Raw genomic sequence first — 27,098 nt, 5'->3', positions numbered from 1 at the left:
TCATTGTTCAGTTAAAGTGTAAGAAACAGACCTTAGCATTAGGTTGGGCTGAAGTCTTTGCAATGATTGCTGATGTGTATTTTACATACTAAGATTGTACATACTTATTAAGATCTGCACAGATGGCCATTATTAAAAAGTGAATTTTAACAACTTTTAAGCTTGACTTTTTACAGCTATTCTACCCAGTACAGTACAACATTAATTTTTGCTTTGAAACAGATGTTTTATCATTTTGTAGAATTAGTGTTTTGGTCATTATTTGTATTTTTTCCATTGTCTGTGTGGCACAGACAGTATGAATAATCTTGTTAAAAGGAATTGATATCGCATACTAAAGTATGTATGTATGATTCTTGGTGAACCAAAGAAAGGAGCTGCTTTGGCATACCCTGTATTCCAAACATTCCATCCCATCCTTTTTTACCATGATTTCTTTCCAAAGTCTGTTGCAGGTAATAAATATAACACATCCCATTGAGTTTCATAACTTCCACAAAAATACATCCAGCTCTTTGTAAAGTCAGCAAAAGCCCTGTGTGAATGCATGCCAAAATGTAGGCAGGGAGACCAGAATTTCTTTTAGCAGTAGCCTTACTACAATATTTACTTAATCTTTCTATGATTAAAAAGAAAAACAATAAAGTTTGCTTTGGGGACTTGCACATATTGCATCACCTCACCATGTCACGTCCTATTTGGTGTTCTATAAACCCAGCACTGGGAGCCTATGTAAGCAGCAGCTGATTGATTTGCAACTCTCCTGCCAGATACATCACAGCACTCACAGTTATACTAGTCTTATTTTGCAAGTAGTATGTAATTTTTAGTTGCATTTGTTGGCCTATTGTTAAAATAAATCAGAACCAAATAATAAGACCTAGCTCTCTCCAATTACAGATATTTAGTTTTTCTATAGTGCCTCCTATTTAGTATAATTATCTGCTATATACGTAGTTTCTGACTTGCCAGTGCCTGCGGTTTGATTTTAGAGCAAGACAATTGGTGGTGGCTATTCTGGATACAAGATGAATTGCAGAAGACAGCAGCAAGGAATTATAGAAGAAAGTGTAAGGTAATTTACTGTGACATTTTCAAAAGAAAACAGATCAGGGAGGCAGCAGAAGCATTGGGCCAGGACATGCAGATAGCCATTTGAAATTTGAGGCAAACAGGAATGAAAAACAACAAGGACAGCCAGAAGAGGACACAACTGAGCTAATAAGGCTGGTGCCTTGCCAGTACAATAACACAGATGTAGTAAGTCATGCAATTGCAGACAGAAGATAAGTGGGATCAAAGAACAGCACAGAGAACTGATGAGGTCCAGAACAAAGTTTTGCCAGGGAAAATGGGGTACAGCTGGTGGCTGTCGAAAATGGTGAACGGAGCAGGGGAAGGAGGGGGTGGGGACACAGTTCTACTTTCCAGTTCCTCTCAGCAGACAAAAGAAAGCTGACGGCAGCGGAGCAGGAGAGATGAAAGGCTTTTAGTTGCACATCTCTTTCTTTAAACAGGGAAACAAAACCAAACTAGATCGGTATCATCAACTATAAATGGCATGGAGGAAGAGTTTTGGAAAATGGAAAATCACAATGTTGCTCAGCGGTGAGAAAATCCCCATCCCTTCCAGCTGAGGACACGTCACTGGAAAAGTCCCAGTCTGAGAAAAAAAAAAATCCACTGAGTAAACAAATTGCATAGGCAGTGAAAACAGAAAGTGGAACAAAGTCAAAAGATACTTTGGCTTTAAAGGAGTTTATTTTCAGGTTAGCATTTCCTTGAATGGCATCAGCTCAAGTTCAGACAAGAAAAATCTCATTAGAGTGAAAATGGCTGGTAAACTTCACTGCTGGTATTAAGCCATTGAAAGAAAGCTCACTTATTAAAAATCTAGGATTTCAACCTGGGAGTTCTTGAATTTTCAGCTACTGAGTGTAGTAAAATGATCCCACTTACAAACCAGATACCCAGGATTGGACAAGTTTGTGGATTTTTTTTCCCCTTAATTTACATGTATTTCTAGACAAAGTCCTTAACTAAACCCTTCTGAACAACTCCCTGGGCATGGCTCTTTGTCTTGCACGCAAGTTCAGTGGTGAGAATTTTTCTAGCTTGTCTATAAAGAAAACAAGGGGAAAACTTCCTCAGTGACAATGAGACAAGAAATATAGTGTTGGATAAAATTCTAGGATTCTTACCTCTCTAGCTAGCATTCATAAAAACAAAAATGCTGACATAAATTATTACCCTTCTTTGATAAAAATCTACTTTCAACAAAGTTACTTCGTAGTAATTAATCATAGCAATGTTAACTCAAATTCTGGAAATAATTACAGTGGCAGCACTTTGTAGCTGTAATTGAGGAAAATAATCAGGATAGTTTTACCTTTGCTTTTCTGCTCCCCCACTTAATGAGTGCTGCTGCATCCTGGCCTATGCATATGACAGTCCAACCCTGCTAGCAAACCTTTTCACATTCTCTCAGACTTGGGAAGAGGATAAATTAAGAGTCTTTGGGCAAAGAGGTTATGAGTTTTTGGTTTGTTTATTGTATAGCTTCTAATGTGTATAAATAATAGAAGGGAACCAGAACTTCAGGAAGGTTTCAAATTTTGATGATCGTTTTTCCTGTTACAAGATAAGGGTAATGTTACTGCTGTGGCAACAAGGGGCACAAGGATCTTGACTGCTAAGGTGGGAGCTCAGGGCTCAAGTCCATTGGTCACATCTCTAGTTTTGGAGCTTCAAACAACAGAGAACAACATCAACAAAAGCTTTCCTGAAGCACTAAGCTGAAGGGGCAAATGTCAAATTCAGTCATGTTTCAATTCCTGCATCTGACGCAGTTACTGCGTTAAGCTTTCTGAAAGAGAAGCATCATCAATTTTCCATGTGTGCTCTTACATGCATGGCAGGAGGTTCCCGGATGTGGCTAGGCTGGGGACAATGCCAGAAGTACAGACAATGCTCACAAAAATGTACTAATTGGACTAATTTATAATTTTTATAGGAATGTTCTTTTCTCAAAGTAATTTTCAGGCAATAAAACCAGGTTGTGACAGTATCATAAACATGATTTGCTGTTCTTTAAAAGTTGTTTTTTTCATAAGTACACACTAGGGTTGATCAGGACAAGGCAGTGTGGCATCTGATAGCCAGAACCTGTCTTATGTTGGATGACACATATTGCAAGAGATGTCTGTCTTAACACTCTTTTCAGTTTTGGCTAACACAGTTTGCTAGAAGAATTGATCTTACTCCTCTGGAGAGCTGTTGATAATTTGGAAGCTTTGCAATTTTTTGTCTTTTGGTACTACAATCATGCTGTTTGAAACCATTTCAAAATAGTTGCATCTGTAATGCTAAGAGGTTTGTTCTTAGATTCAACTCACATGCTGCTCCTCACACTGGTAACTCAGTCAAGACCCTACTCATGGGAGTAAGTACCACCTAAAAGCTGCACATTGCAGCCAAAAATATTGTATATTTTAGATACAAAACACACACAAAGATGATGCATTTACTTATTGAACATTTGATGCAGTTAAGCAACACTGGGAAAAAAGTCTTAAAAGTGAAGTGTTGGTGAAGTTCATTCTTTGTGTGACCATGTTTTTTCTCCACTGTAGTAAGGTTCTCTCTGGTAAAGTTTCTTTAAATAGCACAAATATAGAACTGGATCAGAGTCAAGGAACAGAAAACCTCACAAAGGAAGGAAGACTAAAAATGCACTGAATGAAGCAGAACCAACCATACCTTAATCAGAAAAAGGATTTCCACAGTCAGACCTCACACTTGAAAAAAAAATTATCAGACTAAACCAATTCCTAATGGAGTGGTGGTTCTCAGAGTAGAGAAGTCATTCCTAGTCCACAAATAATTCTGCATCTGGCTTTGCTTAGTGCTATGCACATCATTATATTTTGTTAATTTTCTTCCCGGACCTTGCCTATCTTGTTACAATGAAAGTTCACTTGGCAGCTGATAAGGAAAGCAAACAATTGTAACACTGAGTGACTAAGCAAGAAAATATATGCAAGCCATTTGATCTTGGAAAACACAAACATGGTTTTACACTGCTCGCCCATAGACTAAGCAAAAAAGGCTAAAAGAACTTTTAAGTTTTCACTCTCAACATCCAAAAGCTGGAAGGTGCTAGAATTTACACAGGATGTACACAAGAAAGCCTGGACTAGGATCAAAAGGGCAGTAGAGAAGCGTATGGCTGCAGAAATACCAGCTTCACCAGAAGCAACAGAGCTGCACAGAGCTCTCAGGGATTCCCACGGGATTTCAAGGGCAGGGCTGCCACCAGAGCTGCGCTAACACAGACGCTGGCAAGTGTCACCATTCCTGCAGCAATGCAGGCTGCTATGGACAGGGGGCTGGGAACTACAGCAGCCATGGGGCTACCAACCAATACCAATTGTGGGGGCACAGAACAGGCTGACATCAACTTGGCTGTGCCTGCCCCAGGGAAGGCAAAGGCACAAGGCAGACACCAGGGAACAGGAGTCACTTCAACAAGTTCAGTTAAATCTGCCCTTCAAAAAAGCTGATGTGTTCAGAAAAATATTAAAAAAACAAACCCAAACATAATTACTGCTTTCTTCATGCTTGCAATTCACTAGTCAGTCATTCCTTTTTCATCACATGAATGACATCACTGTCAGAAATTATTGCCTGAGGACCTAGACTGAAACCAGCTCTGCATTCACATTAAAAGGTCGCTGTGCAGATGCAGAAGCAGAGTTTAAATTAGCTTTCAAATTATTTTTCCAAATAAGAAACACAATAAGTGAAACACCTCTACAACAACTAACCACTAACAATTAAAAACATAAAAGTAATAACTTTATTCTACAGACTCAACAATTTTAGTAGGGAATTAGCATTGAATGAAGATGACTACAAATGAAAGACTATCAAAACCCAAGAGTGTACTGAAACACTTTAAAGGCTTCACCTTAGCTTGTGTGAGTGAGGAGTAGCTGTACATATGTGGCTACACAAATAAGCTTGCAGGTCTTTCCTGTACATTTCAACAGTACTCACAAATTGTGCAAGATCAACCTTTGGTATTCGCTCTTGGCATATACCAAACACACTTAGCAAAACTACTGCATCTGCATAATAGACGAGTTCAAACTTTCCCAGGAATAACAGAAGTATTAAAAGTGCATCTGGTGCTGTGGTATTAAGCATTCTTTAGTGTCTTCTAGGCCCATGGGATGCAGCAGTAGTTCAGCTTTTTCTTCCCCCTGACTTCTGGTAGGCCTCTGGTCCCCTCCTGGAGGCACACCTATTCCCCAGCAGACAGTACCAGAGAGAGCCCTACCTTGGCACAACCCAATTCCAGTCTTGTCTGGTTGCTAGGGCTACAAGGCCACACGTGAAACACAACCCTGTGCTGAGGGACACATGGCCATGCCAAGGGGCTCAAAACAGGCCAGAGACTGGCATCATGCTAAGCACGGTGGCATTAACACAAATTATTTTGTTCTAATTCACTATTGTCTGCATGCAGAAGCACAGGGTATCACAGTGCTCATCCCTCACCTGGCGTTTTCGAGGAGATTACGGTGGGGTAGCAGCTCTGCCCATTGTAAACCTGTCTGCTCTTCAACCACAGGTACAGGGGTACAGGACTAAAGCAGTGTTTCTGGCTACCTTCATTCCAATGTTTTTACAAGCCGCTGGTCACCAAAAGCACTATTACACTTAGGTAAGATTATTGATCCTTTTTCTGCTGAAATCTTGTTACAGGGACATTTGTGACCTAAACAGATTGCTAAGAGCATCACCTAAGAGGCTTTCTGCATAGGAACATTAGCGAGTAGAGAATTCAGCTGCTTTCAGGTCTCAGAGGAAACACTCTCTGATATAGCAAAAATCACTTCTGCACATTGTGATTCGTACACAAAAGCTTCAAGTTATACAAATAAATTATTCAAAAGCAGTCATTTTATGTCAGTTATACACCCACATAATGTCATCATGTACTTCTATTCCTCATGTAATTAGATATTTTCCCAACTGGAAAGAAAATAAACCCCAACAAAATAAAAAACAAAAAAGCAAACGACAAAATAACAGGATCATTTCACAGTGATGCCATTTAAACTTTTATACCATGAAAACTGTGAAGATTAATAGAGGCAAAGCACATCTGAAAGCTTTTCTTTTTCATCTGAAAGCTTTTATTTAGAACTTTGCTTATGATGCATTCTTATCTGAATCACAGTTATCTTCCATGGACTTTATATTCTTCTCAGAAAACAACTGTCTTTGCTATATGTAAACTTACTCTTATCTTAAAACTGTGTCGTGTAAGAAAGAGTGGTGTTCAGTGAGTTTATTTGCTATAAAAACATAGGTGAGAATTACTCTTCAGGCTCCAAATCAACTACAAATAAGCACAGATGCCTGTAAGCATCAAGCAGGTACTCACAAGAATTTTGTATTTGATTTAAAAAAAAAAATCTACTTTTAATTAATACTCGTTAGTTTCTCTTAGCCCTCAATAAATAGAAAGCGTAAGGCATGTGGAATCCAAATTCTTTAATGGAGCTGAAGCTAAAAAGCACCATCTGCCATGTACCCCGCGGTTTTCAACTGGGACTTTTTCCTTCGTCCGCCGCAAAAACTTCCCTTCGTCCAGATCAACCCAGGCGATCTGGCCACTGCTGCCGGCAAGTCACGCACGGGGAGAGCGAGCGAGGATGTGCAGGTGGGAGCTGCGGACGCCGTGAGCGGTGGGGCCGCCGGAGCGAGAGAGCAGCAGCCCCAGGCCCCCGCCGCCGGCACGGGAGGAGCGGCGGCGGGAGCAGCTACTTGCAGAGTCCCTCGAGCCGCTCCAGCGTGCCCTTCATGTCACGGATGCGCTTGGCCAGGGCGGGCACGGGCTGCATGGCGCGGTCCAGCTCCTCGCAGCGCGCCACCAGCGCGTACATGGCGCGGATGCTGAGGTCGGCCGCCTCGCCCAGGCTCTCCACGCCGTCGCGGTAGGTCTGGATGCAGCCGACGCTGAGCGCCGTCAGCGCCTGCAGCCCGCAGTGCACGTTCCGCAGCAGCTCGTCCACCTGCGCCGCCACCTGCCCGGCCAGGGCCACCACGTCCTGCAGCGCCCCGGGGTCGATGGCGGGGATGGAGGACCCGCCGCCCCCCGCCGGAGGCTCGCCCCGCGGGGCGCCGCTCAGCCGGATCCGCCGCTCCAGGTTGTTGGCTACGAACTGGGTGAGGCGCCCTTCGCGCAGCACCGTCCCCTCCAGTTTCAGGGCGCTCGCCAGCGTCGCCCGCCGCCCCTCCGATAGCTGCCGCCCCGCCGCCACCGCCGCCCCTCCGCCGCCAGCCAGGCTGAGCGCCTCCAGGCTCCGCTCGTCCCGCCCCCGCCCCTCCGGCGGCGCCGCGGCCGGGCCCGGCTCCTCCATGGCGAGCGACGCGTGCCCGCCCGCTGCCACCGCCCACCGGGGGCGCGCCGACGCCTGTTTACGTCTCCCGCGATTGGCTGAGGCGCCCGGGGAGGCGTGGCCTCGGCTGTTCGTGAGGATCCCGATTGGCCGGTGGAGCACCGCCCGCCTGCCGCGCACTGCGAGCCCGTGACTCGGAGACCGGGGGGGCGTGCCGGCCTGGATTGGGCGGCCCCTAAAGGAGGAGTGGCCCCGAGTGTTTGTGTCGCTTTCGATTGGCTGGAGCCGGGGCAGAGAGGCTGCTGCTCTCCCGCGATTGGCGGGGCGGGGCAGAGAGGCGAGACGCTGGCGCCGTCCGCGCACGGCGGTTGGCGCGGGGGCGGAAGTGGGCGGGACGCACCCGGGTAACAACACCGGGGAGCTGCTGGTGGCTCGCCTCACTCCCCCGCCATGTTCTCCTAGCGGCGGCTCCGATTGCGCCACCACTTCCTCACCCCGTCACAAAGCCCGGGCAGACCCTCCCCAGGAATCCGACCCGCTCGTCCCTGCTTGGGCTTGACCCTTCTCCCCGGCACAACTCTGGGTACCCACGTCCTACCATGGTTACCACCACGGCGCCGCCGCCCTTCCTGGCTCGGATCTCGGCGGGCACCGAAGACCCGCGGCGGCTGCCGCCCTCCGCCCTGCTCCAGCGCCTCCGGCGCGGGGACAGCAACTGCGAGAACCAGCCCAGCTGCTGCCTGGCGGGCCCGGGGGGCAGCGCCCGCCCCGCGCTGAAGAGGGTGCGGCGGAGGAAGGGAAAGATCCGGCCCGGCCCCGCGGGGCTCCTGCCCAGCCGCTACCAGCAGTACCAGCAGCACCGCGCCGGGCTAGGGAGACGGACGCCGCTGGGAACCGACTTGGTGACGGACGCCCCCCCGGAGGAGCCCCCTGCGCCTGCCCCCTCGAGACCCGCGCCTGGCAAACCCCTCAGGAAGGAGGTAAAGACAAGGCTGCGCTACTTCTCCTCACTTCAGCCCGCTCCCGGTGCCCGGCGAGCCGGCCGACGGTTTTCCTTTTCCCTCAGGGTGGGGGGGGGGAACAGCGAGCGGGGCGCCCCCTCAGAGCGGTGAGGGGGGGAGCGGGCGGGGGGGCGGCAGAGTTTCCGTTACGCGCGGGCGGGGCGGGGCTGAGGGAGAACCGCGGGCGGTGATTGGCTGCCCGGCGCCCACCAATGGGCGCGCGGCGCTGCGCCCCAGCAACAAGCCGGATTTAGCCCTGCCGCTGGCCGCGCGCCAGCCCCGCCCCGCGCTCGCCGAAGGCGGGACGTGCGCGGCGCGCAGCGCCCCATGGCGGCCGGCGGGGCTCCGCGCCCTCAGGCCCCCGGTGCCGGCCGAGCGGTGGGATGAGCTGCGGGATAAGCGAGAAATAGCGGGGAGAAGGCTTCTCGGTACCCCTCCCCATGCCGAGGTGGCCCCCCGCGCTTCAGTAAGTGTCGGGGGCGGTGAGGGAGCGCGGAGGAGAGGGGTCGTAGTTGATTGATTGTTCTTTGTCTCCGCAGTTCTTAAAAAACAAGATGGGAAAGACAGAGAAGGCGGCCGTTCCCTACGGCCAGCCCGTTCACAGCTTACACCTGTGTGAACAACCAAAGATTAACAGGCAGAAGAGTAAGTGTAACGCGCCAGTGACGAAGATCGCCTCGGCGAAAAAGATAGAGAACTTTTGGCAGGATTCTGTGTCGCCAGAAATAGTTCAGAAACAGGAGAAAAAGCCACTTAAAAACACAGAAAACTTCAGAAATGCCAAGTCCAAGAAACCTATCGCCCTAAATGAAGTGAGCCAAAAAGAAAATTATGCTGGGGCAAAGTTCAGTGACCCACCATCTCCCAGTGTCCTTCCAAAGCCTCCCAGCCACTGGGTGGGTGGTACAGCTGAACTGTCTGACCAAAACAGGGAGTTGATGGCAGTCCATTTGAAAACTCTCCTAAAAGTTCAAGCGTAGTTTCCAAGATCTCTTGAGTAATTGGCAAAGAAAACTCCATCCAGGAAACTTAAACATGCCTTGTTGCAACAAAAATTGCAAAAGACTGTCAAGTCTTACAATCACATAAAAAAAAAATCCTTGTATTATATTTTTTATGGTTGTGTAAATAGTGTACATCTTGTATTATGTGTATATTCTTGTTCATACTTTGAGAGGTACATTTTAGTTTTGTTATGAAAGGATGTATTTTGCACTGCCTGATTGGTAGATGTCTTGTATATAAAATATGGACAATTTTGCGTGTGTGTTGACACATGAAGACTTGACTTGCTTTGCACAAGGTAATGAAAATTTTGGAAGGAGAGTACAGCTTTCTGATTAAGGTTCCAGATCAAATGTGAATGTTCTATTCGTGCACTACTGACAATAGTTTTACATTCTATCTCCCAATCAAGTATAAACATGGAATTTTCATACAAATGTGAAGTTTTGCCCTCTGCTCTGGAAACTATCTGGAATTCCTGTTCATCTGTTCGTTTTTAAAATTAACTGGAGTTTGACTAAAATTCCAACCCGCCAATTTGAGCACTGCTGATTTCTTTAAAAAAGTTTAAAAACAAAAACCAAAAAAAAAAAAAAGGAAAGAGCAGAGCTTTCTGCCAAAAATTCAATTGGTCACTAAAAAAATTAAATAAAACAATTTGGCCTCCCCTTATACATGTCTCTGTTTTTCTTTGAGTGTGTGTCTGTTAATTCAAGTATGTGAATTTAAATCACTTGATAGCCTTCTAGTGCATTGGTAGAAATACTTCATCTTTTAACTATCTGAGGGAAAATTAGGAGATCAGTTATGCACCAAGAATTCCTTATGTTTAAAAAAAAGAGCCACCTTTGTGACAAATCGTTCTAGGATTGCTTTGTTTAAAACAGAGTTCAAGCAAGTGGGACACTTAGACATTAAAATTCATGCAGTAATGCTCCTTAAAATTTTTCATAGTATGTGGCTATTAAACGAGTTAACACTGAAAGTAAGCAGTGACAGAAAATGAATGGAGCAAGTAGAATTTAGTGGTTTTCACCAGATTGTCTCCTGCTCGTAGCTATGCTGGAAAATACATCCCCCTAACTTAAAATTCTTAAGGAATTGGACTGTAATTAGTCTGACAGGCATGTTGAGTAACATAACTGCAACAGATTTGCAGTTATTTTCCTAATCTAGTGTTTAAATAAGATTAATACTAGGAAGTTTGTGAAATTTACATTAGCTAGAAAAGCGTTTTTAAATTTTTGGATCCACCAGAAAAGATAAACTGCCTGTACTCTGGTGTCCTAGGAGAGGAGCGGCATGTAGGAAGAAAAGGGCTGCTTGTATCGGGCTGAGGTGGCTCCCTAGTGTGAGCAGCATCCTCAGAGACACCGACTGAGCTGCATTAGGTGTGTTCATGCTGCAGCCTTGGTCCAGAGCATTGCTGCATCCCACGCGGGGCAGTTGGCAGGATTCATTAGTACAGCCCTGACGTGAGCCTGGTCAAAAGCTCAAAAATTAAGGGGTTTTTGGCTTGCCTGTAGATATTGGTTATGTAATTGTAAAATTAGGCTATTTAGCTATCGATGCTCTAAATTAAGGGTTGATACAAAATTTTTGGTTTACTCCAAAGAATTAGAGGTTCACGGTCTTTCAAGAGACTGGTATTGGTGTACTTGAGGTCAGTGTGTGGCTTCAACAACCCAGTTTCCTGCCTAATCTAAATACTCTCTAATTTAGTGTCCCCCATCTTCTATTCTAAAAATGAACAAAACCCCTCCTGGTTTTCTGTTTATTTTTTAAATAAACAGTATTAGGGCAAAGGAAGATGCCACTGGAATCTCGCCAAGGATGACTCAAGGAGACAGTAAGTCCGAGTTTGCTATATTTGGTAAATGCTGTATTGATCTGCTGTTGTGCTTTTCTCTTTTTTGTTTTTGCCTGCGTGTTACCCAAGTGCGAAAGAAAATGTCTCACCCATAGCTTTAGGCAATGGTTAATTTGGACTGGTCGCCGTGAATCTTGCTAGCTAGCTTGAAGAAAGGGCGTTTCCATCAGTCAGTGGGTTGGCATTGTTAAGAAGGATGTGTCCTCTATCCCCCTGATTATTATCTCATTGCCAACAGCCTCTTCCCTACCTTTCGGAGCTTACAGAGTGAATGTTAGCTCTGATCCTGGATAAAATTTATCAAAGTCGCATACCTCTTTGTTCCTGCCCTGATGTGCCAATACATCCCTTAGGGTTAAAGAATTCATTAAACGTTAATTGCGAATAGTTCTCAGCTCCTCAGTCAATTCTTTGAGAACTGGTGGTTGAGACTTCTGAAGTGTTGGGAACATAAAACTTCCTATAACTTGTTGGACCCTAAAGAATAAGATAACAATCTGGTGTTTCTAAATAGTAGCAAAAAAACCGAAGCTTATTTAGCACACGTCTGTGTCAATGATCCCGCAGAAGTGTTGGAGCACTTCATATTTCTGTCTTCCTGAGATCTTAGGGCTGAGCCCCTTCCTGCACAATGGACAGGTTTTTATATTGGGCCTAAGGGCAACATACACTTCAACATGACCAGCTGAAATAAAAAACGTAGTCATCATTTATGGCCATGTTCTGCACCTTACTTGTCACTTTCCTGCTTTTTTTTCCTTTTTGTTTTTACAATATCATCTTATAGGGATTTTCACTCTCAAGATTTCCTTCACTTTGACAGATTCCTTATCCCAGTTTCCTGAAGAGGAGCCATTGTATTACATGAACGTACTCTTAAATTTTGAGTTCAGAGCCAGCAAAGCATTAGTGTCATATTTGGAGGGTTTGTTTGCAGTGTAATATAAAATAATGAAGTGACACTTAAGGAGTGACCAGCCTTTAAGGAAGAAAATGACCAAAATCAGTGGATGTGTTATCAGCTAGTCGTGTGTTTGCTGTACAGGAATTAAATAAATACCTTATTAAATCTTCTGAGGTCATTAAGGAAACTGAACATTAGCTCCTCAGATAAGGGAAATCCTTTCTGTTTGAAAGTCTAGTGCAATGCTGCGCAGAACTGCAGGGGAGTTACTGAGAATTAACTACCACCTTACTTTTAAACAGTTAATGTGTTGATGGTCCTGAAATGTTGCTCTCATGGAGGACAGAGGTATCTGTTGGGTTCTCATGCGTGGCTAAGGCTCAGCCCATTAGACAGCTTCATTTATAATGACTTGCTTGGTGCTCTAAGGCTGAAATGTTTCTGCCTCCTAATGCAACAGGAGCTAGAAATCCTATGTGCATTTGAACTCTATTACACCAGGATCTCTACAGGGATTTTGCTGAATTCTGCTGAATACTTAAGCAATCTGCATATGAGACTGAGACTGTCAATTTAATTTAATTCCATCTGATAAATATTTTATCCAAGGCATGTAATCTTAAATCATATTTTAATTATTTTCAGATTATTTTTTAAGCTTTTGCATTATAAAACATTTGATAACTGTCACACTTGAGGATTTTTTCCTTATTTAGACAGTTTTGAAATCCAGTACAAAGCTGTATAGATTATATAAAACCTGAAGATTATGGATTATGTTTCATTGTAATTTTGGAAATAAATTTACCTTTATTTTCTACATAGAGTCATAGAATCATAGAATGGCTTGGGTTGGAAGGAGCCTTAAAGATCATGTAAGTCCAACCCCCTTGCCATGGGCAGGGACACTCCTCTAGACCAGGCTGCTCAAGGCTCCATCCAGCCTGGCCTGGAGCACCTCCAGGGATGGGGCATCCCCAGCTTTCTCTGGATAATCTGTTCCAGTGCCTCACAACCTTTATAGCAAAGAACTTCAGCCTAATATCTAATCTAAACATATTCTGTCTCAGTTTGAAGACATTCCCCTTTGTCCTGTCCCTCTATGCTCTTGTAAAAAGTCTTCTCTCCATCTTTCTTGTGGGTTCCCTTCAGGTTCTGGAAGGAAAGTCTTGACTCTTCCATTATGCAGTTAAACAAATTCCTTATTTTCTTCTACAACTTCTTGTGCTCTTTGAATTTTGATTTTACAGTGTGTTCTTTAAATATTCTTTTTCATATTATGTGCTTGACTGAACTTTTTAAGGGGATTTTATTTTCTGTTGAAATTTCTAAGATGGTTTTCTGTTAGGAGTAGGCTGGTCCTTACCTGAAAGAGGCTATGATGTAAGTAAGAGGTAAACTTGTAAAATGTAAACATCTACTGTGAAAAACTGATGCTACTTTGTTGAACAGGAACTACAGTGTTAAATATTTTTGATAATGAGAAATAAATATTTAGTTGCTGTTTCACTAGAAAAGATAGATGAAGGGCATATCCATCAATTAAGGAGAAATACATTATCCAATAAAAGGACCTAAGTGCTGAAGTTGAGCAATAGAATGTTATCAGCAATTTTGAGGCTGTGAACTCTGGATTGCTCTGAAAGTGTAGTAGAATGTTATCAGAACTAAGGCAGGAAGGTCAACAATTCAGCTGAATTTGAAGTTTCCTGAGGAATTAATTTGCACAACCAACATGTCCTAGCAGAGTCCTTCCCTATGTTGAAGTCAGCATTCCTCTCTAACTTTTTTTCCCATGGGGTAATAAAATCTCATTTGTTCAACTCCCAGAAAACAGATTTGGATTTCGCAAAGCCCTGACTCACTTGGAATGCTGCATTGGTACTTTTATTTAACATTAGCCTAATGACATTACTACAAGTGTGTGGCAGATGCACCACTCAGTCTGAGTGGTCCATAAACCCTTGTCTTCAGTTTGAGAACTAGGCTGGTTACGTGCACTTACAGTGTAGGTTGCCAGTGGTGAGTAAACTGGTGTGATTTCCCTAAATTATACCTGGAAGAGGAAGTGTTTGGGGATCCAGGACTTTTCTCATATTTATACAGTCAGACTTTGCTGACTCTTTTGTTGTAGTTCAGTAAGTGGCTGTATGCATTCCAAGAAGTGGTGTAATGATCATGGCCATTGTGCCATTCTTAAGGTCATAAAGCAAAAGGTTTTGAGGAGATTGCTGTTTGTATTAAAGATGCCATTTGCTCCTTTAATGAAGCAGTGTGCTTTCATCAAGTAGGCCTTTGAACCCTTTAATTTGCCAATGTCCTCATAAGTGGTGATGGCAATGGCCATCAAAATAAAATTTACTTTGTTTTTCATTTCCTGAAACAAGACCTAGAGCTACATTTAATAAAGGGCTTAATAAAGAGTCAGGCTTTCCTCTAGTTTCTCTTATCACCTGATTCTTGTGTCCTTCACTGCCTAGTGACACAGCTGCAAAACAAAGAATAAGGTGTGCCCTTACTTAAAATGATATGTAATTTGAGATCTGTAATTTGCTTCTGTGTGTATGTAGCATGAAGCTTTTGTAAGTTTCATTCCTAGCATCAGGATATTCACAAATTGTATGTTATCATGTTATTTAGAATAGCAATAAGTCATTGTAAGAATTAATGAAGCTGTAAACTGATGGACCTTGTCCAAATTTTAGACATTCTTTATATGCAAGTAATAAAAAAGGGATGATTTTTTTTTGTGCCCCTTCTCCCATGTACTAGGAATGAAAAGGGAAAAAATGGTGAGACAGAGAGAAAAAAACACCCTGGAAAACAAGGTCAACTAAGAGATGAGAGTAGCAGCGTAGATGTCACCATTATTTAATGCTGGAAGGAAAGATACTGCAAGAAAAAATTATCTCCTGAGGTAGTTGATGTTACTGCAAATTTAAGGAATTTTAATGGTTAGATGATCAGTTTGCTTCTACTCCTTGACTGGGACCATCTGAAGAATGACCATGTGAGATGGCAGATACTGTAACTGACTTTTTATCTGACTGCTCAGTACCTACTGTCCATTACTAGAAATTGCACCTTGGGGCAGCATTCTTAATGGTTAGTGCTGCTGCAAGTGTCACAAAATGCTGCACAAGTGTTTACTGCTCTCAGGTTTTCATGGTTTTTTAGAAGTTGCCAGATAAAGTATGTACATTACTGTATGTTAGAAGCCTACTGTATGTTTTATAGCTGGGAATACAGGCATGCTAGAAGGGAACTAGCTGGATTGAGGTTCCTCAGTAGGCTGTTCATTCACCCAGAAAGTGAACCATAGTGTCTGGAAGTCCAGCCAGGTTTTGCCTTTGCCAGTATATATGTTTTGTTTTGTGTGTGATCTGCAAGTCTTCCTTACCTCACTGTATAGTATGTAAAATGCAGTTAATACAAGGTTCTGCTTAGAAATGTTTGTAGTTTGTTAGGACTGGTGACATAAATCAGGATGCACCTAGGTTTTGTGTGGTATACAGTTTTATTACACGATAGTTTTAGTAATTGGCACAATAAAGATTAATATTACACTTTTTTCCACCCTTTTTTGGGACCCTTTGATACAATACATAGTCTATACACACCACTGTCCTCCCCCCATGACCAGCAGTGGGGTGGCTGATGATAAATCAGCAGTTTCTGTTCATTAGCTGCTGCTCTCCACTGCTGCACAAACATGCTGCAGCCAGCAGCTGTCTGAGAGGGCCATGGACATGTGCAGTACCCTCAGAGTTCCTTTAGTTCCTTGAGTTTACATTTGCTTTATCTTTAGCCTTTTATTAGATCCTGGAAGAAAGAGAGAAGCCCAGTCTTTCCCAAGAGAGAACATCTTCCTCCAGGAGGACAGAACGTGTAATTTGTGACTGATCCACTCTTTGTCTACTACCAGCCAATCCTTCTTAACACCTCAAGCCTTCCCATCACTTTCCCTGACTGTTTTCTTTACTTTTCACTGCAGCTGTGTCTTTTTTCTTGTATTTCTTCCTAAATGCATTTAATTGTTCTCAGTTTACCTCACTTCTGGGCAAATGTTCACACATGTTGGTTTTTTCACCTGAAAAATCAAACTGAGTGTGCCACATTTATTCTGCTGTGTTCTGGGTACAATTCCTCCAAGACAGAAGGTACTTTTTCCTAGAGGACAGTTAGATTTTTACAAAAGGCAATGATTCTCTTGAGATTTCTCCTGTCAACCTGGTATGAATTGACCTGTCAAGCCTTGTTAACCATAATATACCTTACTTGATATCCTGGAGGACTAGAAACAACTGGTGTACTGGTCCACACAGATACCACAGAATTATCTGTCAAACACAACTCAAAACCCCAAGCAATTAGAGTTTAAGAAGACTTTCCTCAGAGATCAGAAAGTCTGAGAGGTCTGATATGGTCTGGTCGCTGGCAGGAGAGCATACAGGAAGATGCAAATGCAGTCTGCAGCTCTGACACTTATGAACCAAGGCTTTTAATCTAATTTTCTAGGCTGGGTCTGCTGTCTGAGAGACTGTCACATGTCCAGGTCCAAAACTCCTTAGCCTTCTGCTGTAGGATGGTGTCTGTTGGAGTGTTCAGTGGTAGTTCCATGGTTGGCCAAACATTTCTGACCTGTTTGTGTCATAGGCAAATCAAGGTAAGAGTTTACATTGCTCCTTTGTGTTTTCTCTCATTTTGGTCAAGGGTAGTCTTTCTAATTTATAACCATTGAGACTGAATTCAACAGCAGCCATGTGACTTCTTGGTGCATGTAAGTTAACTTTAATAAAGAGAAACTGGTAACACAGGTGCCATTACTTTGTCCACAGAGATAACTCTGATCAACTAACTGTACCTGTGCACTGTTAGTTCAACTCAACTCCTATTTTCAACACTTTTCATTTTCCCTCTTTATTTTTCAGTTATGAATTTTTATTTCTTTTATTTTCTGACTACAGTGTTGTTGGGAATACATGCCGAAGCTCTGGAGAGCCATAGCTGGTACACAAAAAATGAACAAACAACATACACATTGAAATTCCTGTCTTTAGGAAGTGTTGGGATAAAAGGAGGGGTTAGGTTAGGACCCCCAGTTCTGATGACCCCCTATCTGGATCACATAGGCACCAGCCTCAGTAATGTTCTGAAACATGCCAGCTTTGATGGCTGTATCAGTGTATTTCAGAGTGTTTAAAGAAGGCAGCCTTCCAAAAAAACCCAGGTTTTCTGGTTTTCCCTTCACAGCCCCAGAAGCAGCACTCAGTGAGAGGGCAGCCCACACCCCTAAATAGCCTTGAAATGAAACAGAAACTTCTATACAGGCAACACAGCCTGGTTTTATCCTCTCCCCTGTGGCAACACTGCAGACTTAACCTGTATTGCTGTTACAACTGATTATTTCCAAACTGTTGTATGTTTATATGATTTTTAACACATACTTGCCCTACTTTTCAAATACTATGGGAAAACTGTGTGAAGATGTGGGGGAAGGGTAAAAGTAATCTTGATCAAGTCTTGCAGCCTTCATCCAAATGCCATCTTAGTCACAATTTTCTTAGGAAAGGCTTTGCTCACTTTTAACACTGCTGAGATGGGGATGTGGGCAGTGCTCTTGGGACTGGGAAGGACGTGCTTTGCCTCTGGGCTTCAGTGAGATACTGAAGGTAAAGGAGTGGGAAGCTGATACCTGATGACCAGAGGAAGGAGCTCTGCTGACACAGAAACCTTTCTCCATATTGTCTTTCTCAGCTGCATCCAGCCTCCCTGACATCGCTTTTTAAGGACCTCTAGCACACCTCCACCTTTCCTTAACTTCCCTGCCAGAAATGTAAGGGAATGTATTTTACACACAAAGTAACCATGGACAAATTCAGTAACTTTTTGGTCCACTTCTAGGGAGCAGGGACACCAGGTGGACACAGAGGTGACAAGGAAAGAAAAAAATCAACAGACAGAAGGTTAAAAAGCCACATTACTACTGAGAGAAAAGATGAAATGTGCTATGTGCATATGGGATGCAAAAGAGCACTGGTACGTTTGCTTCAGCAGGTGGAGTCACTGCCACAGGTGTCTTTAAAGCACATGCACATAGCTTCATGTATGCTCTGCTGAGGGGCCCGAGGAAGTGAGCAGTAGGGAAACCCAGTGGCAAGGCCTCGTAGGGCATAGGCCGAGTTCCCTCTAGTGGCTTGCTTTGGCATTCCGCAGGGGTAGCCCCGAAAGGACCCATTTGGGGAGCAGTAGCCCATCCCTCTTCATTACAGCCTTGCCCAGAAACCATGTTGGTGTTGGGCAGCTGGAGGGTATAATCACTGAGTAATTCTTGGTGAGGGCCTAATTGCAAGTTAATTTAAAGTCAGTTACGTAAACAGATTAAATCAATCCTTCCCTGTATTTATTTTTCATCACAGGCAGACTCAACCACTCGTAAAAATTCTCTATCTGCTTTACTCTGCTGCTTCATCGAGTTGATGTCCACTGCTAATATTTGCTGCTACTAATATCTGCATTAGGCAGAGGCTTTGTGAGATCACAGTGAATCAGAATAATCAATGTGATGTCGTCAGGCAGTTTGGGGAAAGGCTCTGCAGATGGAAAATGCCGCCAGCAGCAGCTCAATCTGTATTTGTGACTCACTGTAATGTATTTATTTGTAGACAATAGCAGGCATTAATTTCTTAGACAAAAATATTTTTGAATTATTGTTGCACTGGTGTGTCAGAACAATGAAAGAATAGCAACCAAAAAGGAATAGAAGAAAACCAACAAAAAAGTTAATGTTTTTGTTTTTCTTCAGCTCATGTTTTACCAGAAAGGGAGCTGGAGATTAGAACAAGTGGATTAGGCAGGAAACCTTAATTTCTAAAAGAAAATATCCAGTGCACTCTTGGCACCATGTACAAAATACACTAGAAATAGTGTCTTTTGTGAAACACAAGCTCATGACATCTTAATGACTGCATCCCTGGGGTTTTAAAAAATTAGAAAAATCACATTTCCTTCTGCAAACTTATGAACTTTAGAGGAAATTTCCATAAATAAAACTGTGCGTTGTTGCTCTCTACCCTGTCCTTTTATCACATGATAAGCAGTGAAGAATATGTCATAAATCAAGGGCCTGAAAGTTAGATACATATGTCTAACCCTGGCTTCAACTTAACAGTCAGCAAACAAAAAGGGGAATGTATATTTCTGGGAACTATTTTTACAGGTTTGGAGGAGATTATAAATAACTCTGTTTTTCAGAACTTCACTAGGTTATCTAGGCTGGTGCCTATTGTCAGTACTAAGCTAGTCAGAACATAGAAGAGATAGGTATCAAGCCATATATTTCCAAAGAAATCTGTAAGCTTTTAGACAGTAGTGTAAAATACAATGCTTTTCCATTTCTCTTTCAAACTTCCCTTTAAAAAAATATTTGTAATTATCTTGATTGATTATGGTATTTATAAATGTAAATAAGTTACAGTACTTTTCAGGCCTGATGGATTTTAACTTTAGCAGTATTTTTCAGCAGTACATTTTGCAGACTAGATGCCCATTAAGTGACAAATTAAAGATTCACTGCTACATGAATGTACAGGCAATTTCATGGCTAATGAGAGCTATTACTCAATTGGCAAAAATATTTAAGAAAAAAGAAGCAGGGCTTTTAAAGTTTTTTTTTTTTTTATTAAAAGCATCCTAATTGTTGAAAACAATTTATTTATGATATACCATCTCACTCTGAATTTAGAACAAAGCAAATTGTATGCTTGGACTGTGCTCATAATTTAGGACTAACACCAGTTAAAATGTTTAACATTTTAGTTAAAAGCCTAAAAGCCATGCATTATCACAACTGAAAATCCTCCTCTACACAGGATAAAACAAAAAATACTACATTATCAAAATGTCCCTAATACTTTTAACTGAATATACTTAATTTTGACTTTTAAAATAGAATTTCTATATGAGATACCAGATGATTACTTGTCTAATTTACCTGTGCATCACCTTTCACTGTAATTAACCTAAGCCTTTTAATAAAACCCCATGAAACCAATCCAACTGTTCACCTGACCCAAATGAGCTAATTGCACTTCAGAGTATGGATCCTATTTCATACTCACTCAGCCTGGCCTTTTGTTCAGTTAGCTATTAATTTTTTTTATTAGGTTTTGCAAGACTTGACAGTTTAGCCTCAGCTCTGTTCTGGAGGCGCTCGTGACATCACTTTAATGTCACAGGCACTTGAACAGCATCTAGGTGCAGAACATCAGAAACTGAAGTTCTCCTTCTACTCTGCTTCCTCACATGAACAGTCACTCTGATTTAATGGAGGTCCTGGAGTGTCACTGTACCAGGACAGATTTTCTCTTGACAATGGAAACACCAGTTCCTGAACCTGAGGACCTTTCCTGGGAGCTTGACACTGATCTTTCCACATTCTTTGGCCTTTCCTGTAATGACTCAGACTGTGACTTTGTCCTTGATTACCCCGTTAATACACAGCATCTTGGAAATGATCTGGAGTGGAACTGAGACTGTCATCTCAGTTCTCAAATCTCAGCTGTGGAAGTGTCACAGTGTCACCTATACTCTGACAGGCAAGCCCAACAGACGATTATTACAGCACTTCTTCAGGAAAACTAAAGTATTTTTATGGCAGAAATTACATCTTAGTCGTGCATCCTTGATCTGTCTTGTCAATTCTGTGAACAGTGTTCATATATATTGCTTGGTCTTATATCTAGATACCTCACAACACTGTTTTTCATTTTTTAAGAATAGTTTCTTTGCATTCAGATTTCTGACAGCTCTGGATTTGTGCTACCAAATTAGTCATTTGAAGAATAAAAAATATTGCTGTGAATTGGATGATATCATCAGCAGAATAAATAGAAAACATTTAAAAGACAGCATTATCTGTACCATCTCCTCAAAAGAAAATGGTGCTGGCAGGGTTTTGTGAATCTAGGCCTTTGTTCAAAGTAATTTCATAAGAACTTTTCTATATTCTACATGTAAACTGAGTATTCCTGTCTAAGCACAGAATCTGGAGGAGATAAAAGCAAATGAGAGATGTAACAGATGAAAATTTAGGGACATCCTGACCAGGAAGCTAAATAAAGCTTCATTAAAGATTTAGTCCTTCATAATAATAGGATAAAGTTCACCTCACACTGGAACATTTACCACATGTCTGGACAGTTCTCATTCTTTAGCTTTTTAACTAAGTGTGGGTCTCCTGTCCAGACAGCAGCACATCTGTATTACTAAGGAGAGGACATTCAAAGTGCTGGGAGAGATATTTCTGAGAAAAAGTAAATACAAACATGCACCACAAATGAAATCAGTCACAGAAAATGTCACCGTGGGTCTAAGGCCTGATTCTACAGACACCTACAGTCATGGTTATTTTTTTCTGTTAGTGAGTAGACTTAGTGATGTGACAATTCAGAACAAAATTGAGCAGGTACTGAACAAAGGTCCATGTTTGCACACTAGCCATGAAGTTACTAATAATTTCCCCACAAACTCTATATATACCTTCATAATTTTCATCCCCCTTACGTAATGTGTATCCCACTAAGGGTACTAAGGAAGCAAACATGATGGATGGTGGTCATCCCATGGACTAGGGTGAGACCTGCCTTGTGAGAAGGGTGTGTTATTCCTACATAATCACCTCAATGAGGTACTCATCCAAAGGGCTGTTTGTGCATCCTTTTGAGGCAGGAAGAAACATGTTGTGTGCTGCAGGCCATCGATTTGATGGTCTCTAACCCTCCCCAGCCAAAGAGGTGACATCAGATCTGCTGCCATGGGAGGGCAGCAAGGATTTGTGCCTGCTTGATGGGAAGGTCTGTGCACGGCGTGAGGTGGTTGCAGTGCCATGTGCCTCCTCAGGACTTCCAGTGGCCATGACTCATGGCTTGTATTAAGTGAAGGAGCAGCAAGAGATGTCACAGCTGCTGTAGGAAGTGAGATGTATATTTTGAGGATATCAATGAGTTATAACAGTTTCTTCTTCTCTTTCAAGGCAGATGTGTGGCTCCAAGGTGGGGTATCTGAGATGTTTCTCATGTAAGCGGAATACCTACACCATGGGGAGAGCTGCAGGCCTATCTGCACATTTGGAGTTTTGGAAAGTTCCTCTGGCACTCCAGAAAAATTGCTTTGCTAAGACTCACCATATTAAAGGTATTAAAGTCTAATGCAACCAGTAGCTCCCAATACCTGACCATAAGGTAATGCAGGCTGGAAGGGACCTCAGGAGTCTTCCCGTCCTGCCTCCTGCTCACAGCAGGGGTGACTGCAAGGTCAGGCCAGGTTACTCAGGGCCAATTCTGATCATCTGAAATGGAGCCTGGCAGAGGGTTGGATGGCTGAATGCCTTCAGCCTTTCCCTGTCATACAGGATTCTCCCTGTCAGAGAGTATAAATACATCTCCATAATGCTAACAGGTTGGGAAAGCTTTAAAATCAATCTGTCCCTGTTACCTGTATATTGAGTTAAAAGGGCTGAAAGATTTAAAATGTTTAAGAATGAACAGGATTAAAAGAATAAGCAGATTAAAAAAATCACAATGGGTCTTGTGTAAAATGTTTTCATTCTTCAACTATCATCTAAAATCAAATGGTTATTTAGTCTAGTGTCCCTTGAGAGGATTTGTCCCACATTGGTGGGAAAGCATATCCTTATGTTACAAGCAGGATGCCAAGAACACACACTGTATTCATAACTGAACTGAATGTTTACATGCATTTAAATTGTAAAAATTTGAAAAGGTTAAAAAAACTTAAATTATCCATACTACATAATTAATTGGTTATATTGTTCTACAAACAGGGTGCTCAGTGGGCTTAAGATAGATCATTCTCTTAGCCAGGTAGCAAATAGCAGTTTTGCATTAACTGTCCATAAAATCAAGTGAATACATGCTGGAACTGTGAGCTTCACATCCATGTTACTCCACAAGCATCTGACCTATCTGCACGTTGTGTCTCACAACAGACAATGTTCTCCAGTTTGTTTCATTGTTTTTGTTGTTTTTTTCTTTACACTTTTAGAAGGATTTATATGCTCCTTTTTAAAGGGACATTCTGGAAAAGGCTGGATACAATAATGAAGATAGGTGAAATTTATAAAATAGCTGATAAGGAGAGTGAGGACACTTGATGCTATAGAAATAACACAATTCATGTTCCCATTGAAATTAGCAGTAGTAATAATAGATGGTGTATACCTTAAAGTAAATATAAGAGGAGACTTGAAAAATCTGACAATTGCTTTTATGTGTGTGGTGCTTATTGAAAGTACTGGGCTGTATTCTTTTCTTTGGAGAATGAAGTATTTTTGGTAAGCATCCTTTAAAAGTAAAAGGTGATACCATAGAATTAGTGCCCAGCCTGACTCCAGAAGAGACATTGCTAGGGCTGGAAATTTAATTTTGCTATTTTGAGTCACTCAAACCTTGGACTTTCTGCCAATCTGCAAAGTAATCAGGCTAGAAAATCTTATGACAGAGGCACCTGCTGCTAGGAAACCCAGATTAATATTACCAGCACATATTGAGTAGGCTACTGAACAGCCAACACATACTAATGATGCCTTGGCTGCAAAGTCAGCTGGCAGCCTCCAGACACCCCACTGCTGGTTCCCTGAGCTCTGCAGCTCTGCAGCTTCCCAGTACCAGCACAGACACTTCTTGACAGAGCAACTTTACCTTTTCTTCTTTAATTTATTTATTCCAAAGTAGGTCATGCCGTGCCATCTGTTGACACTTAAACCCACAGAGCTTCCCAGATTCCCTATGGTCTCCTGCAGGTTAACATGTATTTTTAATACCCTGTTGCTCTACCTAGCTGCTGGATGTACTGAGACTACTAATCACAACAGCTTGTTCAATCACATAATGCAAAGGAGTGCAGGTCTTGAAGTAATATACTAGAGGTGAGTATGGCTGAGAGGGGAGGGAACACAACAAGAAGGGCCTGGGTTTTTTGCTGATGGTGAATCCTGGGCAATAGGGCTTTCAACAAAGAGGTGCTCATGTCCACCTGCTTTCTGCTTCTCCAGCAGCTTAGGAAAGCAGTCAGTCCCCAGATAGGTACATAGTGGGTTTTTTCAGGCTGCAGTTAAATTTGCTTCTCTTGTTCTCTGTGGATATGTGAATTGAAGAGTATTTCACACCCAGAGTTGTCTTTAAGTTCCTTGCACAGCATTCTCAGGTCTCTGCCATGTGCCTGTTCATTGTGAATTACCCACACACTGAGAGGATGATTTTAAAAAAGTCCAAAACACTAGTGCTCCTGATTTCAAGTAATGATATTCAATTTATCCACAGGAAGATTTCTGGAAAGGCACATGTCCACATGGGTGCAATGCTGGCATGGCACACAGCTCCTAACAAATATCCTTGGTATGTGGTAGAGTAGGCAGCACTGGTAAGGAGCAGGGACTCACATACATGTCATATAGAACATACATTAAACATTGTACAGTGTACACAGACATTGGTACATGAACATTGTGCCTGAGCATGTAGGAGATGGGCTTTTAATTACAGGAACTGCCCCTGACCACCTTGCTACTAACTGGATGTTAGTAAAGCACCCCAACAAACTGCAGCTCAGTTTCTCTAAAATGTGCTTTAAAATGAACAGCTTAAGTCTAGGCAACAACAAACAGGCTGAGGTAGCTACAGATCAAGCCCTCTTGGGATAGAAACAACTAGAACAGATTACCTAAGTCTGCCAGACGTCACTGGGCAATGTATGACTTCACCTCAAAATCATCTTAACCGTTAGTGGAAACCAAAATGGATTGGACTAGCTTGTTCAGTAACACAGTTTGACCTCCACTATTTGCAATTGTCAGTTCTTGTTTATAGGTTTCTGGATATACTGGATGCCTTTTTTCCCTTGAATTTTAAAAATATAAAAACATAGTTGTTTAATTTCACAGTGATGACTGCACAAGTTCAAAATGACCCTGAAACTCTGGCGAAGTTCTGCACATGTGTTACATTGATTTGAAGAAATCCATGAGTTATCAGTACAAAATTAGCAAAGTTCATAGTATTGTACATTAGAAATATGATTATTTTGAGTAGTCCTGTAGAAAAATATATTTTTCTCCTTTTTCACTTATCTGCTTATTTTTTCCCAGAAAACTGATATCAGTTTCAACAAACCTGCAAAGTCACTATACCCATAAACCTTTTTGTCAGCAGTAAACGCAGACGTATCCATGGTGAGTGCAGATACACTCTCTGTTATTTATATTTGTGATACTACAAATTAAATTTTAAAAAAGACTAAAAAATCATTGTGTGCTATAGTAGTTACAGCTACTGTGTTGTTGCTTTGTATATTCCCACTGTGACTAGATACACTATGGGTTTGAACATATCTTTTGAAATTAATATCTTAAGCAAATAATTATTAATGAACACTCTTAAGGTTTGTTTGTATTTGCATAATTTATACTAATCAAGAACAAAAGTAATTACTATTTTTAATGTAATTTCCCAGGGTATTATGGAAAATGTCAACACTTAACACAAGTGTTTTTTATTATTATGCAATATATAATATTTCTGATTTTTAAAAAATGATAACAAAAAAGCTTTGAGGGTAAAGAGGTTTTCAATTAGACACAGTAAGCTGCTGGTTTTCTGTCTTAATAGCTCCTCAGTACCACTAAATCCACAACAAAGTATTTAATAGTAATTGTTGATGTCTAACAGATGTAATCTATTTAAGATTCCTGTGGATTGCAAATATATAATAAATTTGCTGTCTATCTGCAAAATAGTACATGAAACAAACTAGAGGCTTTTACATAAATTATGTGAGAAGAAAATGCCCATCAATATTTAAATATAAATTTAAAAAAGAGAAAATTGTATATTGAATTGTTTGAGTTGAGTAGTCATCTTCTGTTTAACCCAGAAATACATACTGTCTGTGAACAAGCAGATGTAATACTTCAAAGGCTCACTGTATTAAAAACAAAGAACTTGAAGAGCTGCAAAGTACTTTCTTCCTCCAAGGGAATAAAAGAGCTAGGACCTAACTGTGGTTCTGTTTGAATCAATAGCAAAATTAAACTATTTCTAGCAGCATAGGATGTAAATAATTGTGGCACAACTAAAGGGCCATTTTAACATCAGGAAAGATAAGAGTTTTTTCATTACTTTGAAAATTTTAACACAGTTTAGATTTCATTTTTCACTTACATTTGCAAATACGAAGAATGTTATTAACCATTTTTAAACTGGGAGCTAAGAGAAGTAATTAAATGTGTGGAGAATTGTGTAACAATTTTTGACTTTGTTTCAGCTCCATCAGGATTTAACAGTGAAAACATTTGGTCTTGTGTGTACAGGGATGGATTAACTCTCTTTGAGAGGTAGTGGAGGGGCAGTTAACTCTGATGGACAGAGTGGCTGCAGTTTGTGGCCATAGCACACCTACCTGTTTCCTGTGTGTTTGTTTTCTGTGCTGTGGTCCATGAGTCACATGTACAGTGGGAAAGCTGCAGTCCCTGTGCATTGCCATGCTCCTCTTCTCCCAAAGCTGAGGTACCTCAGGCTTTCAAGAGGAGTTGGCAGCCACAGAGACTTAAGCTTTCCACATCTCATCATCAGTTTTTCCTTCCACTCTGGGCTGTTAGTGTTTGTTGCCCAGTTAGTAAGTCATGCTGATGCCAGAATGATTTTGGCTTTTATATTTCTTATATATATACATTCATAGCTCTGTAGACTATTGTTGTATATAGTTCCTAGCTAGCTCCAGTACTTTTCCCTACCCTGACAGGCAGAAAGACAAAACATATTCGAGAGGCTCCCAGCCCTGAGCGGTCCAAGGCCCCTATCCTCTCTTGATTCTTCCTGGGAGCCAAGGCT

At 41.9% G+C, this 27,098-nt stretch overlaps 2 protein-coding genes across 2 annotated transcripts; one reads left to right on the top strand and one right to left on the bottom strand.

Annotated features, from left to right (window-relative positions):
- Positions 1 to 2,529: 2,529 nt before the first annotated feature.
- On the bottom strand, positions 2,530 to 7,907 carry BORCS6 (BLOC-1 related complex subunit 6; the record flags this gene model as incomplete). The annotated part of the gene is given in 4 exon segments (XM_036379787.2): positions 2,530 to 7,569; positions 7,571 to 7,621; positions 7,623 to 7,828; positions 7,830 to 7,907. Coding segments are annotated over 4 exon segments (1,071 nt in total), but the record flags the coding sequence as incomplete, so codon positions are not given.
- PNRC1 (proline rich nuclear receptor coactivator 1) lies at positions 7,871 to 10,090 on the top strand. Its single transcript, XM_036380004.2, has 2 exons — positions 7,871 to 8,392; positions 8,953 to 10,090. The coding sequence occupies exons 1-2, from the start codon at positions 8,012 to 8,014 to the stop codon at positions 9,391 to 9,393; spliced, it is 822 nt and encodes a 273-aa protein (XP_036235897.1). The 5' UTR covers positions 7,871 to 8,011; the 3' UTR covers positions 9,394 to 10,090.
- The last annotated feature ends 17,008 nt before the right edge of the window (positions 10,091 to 27,098 follow it).

The sequence above is a fragment of the Molothrus ater genome, chromosome 3, assembly GCF_012460135.2.
Source record: "Molothrus ater isolate BHLD 08-10-18 breed brown headed cowbird chromosome 3, BPBGC_Mater_1.1, whole genome shotgun sequence".
NCBI classification, from domain to species: domain Eukaryota; kingdom Metazoa; phylum Chordata; class Aves; order Passeriformes; family Icteridae; genus Molothrus; species Molothrus ater.
Note: the sequence above shows the minus strand (reverse complement) of the source record. Positions and strands in the feature narration are given on the sequence as shown.

Bases quoted from the DNA above. Each gene is read 5' to 3' on its own strand.
- PNRC1 (XM_036380004.2), top strand. From the start codon at position 8,012: ATGGTTACCACCACGGCGCCGCCGCCCTTCCTGGCTCGGATCTCGGCG. The intron at 8,393-8,952 runs GTAAAGACAAGG...TTGTCTCCGCAG, and splicing joins GCAAACCCCTCAGGAAGGAG to TTCTTAAAAAACAAGATGGG.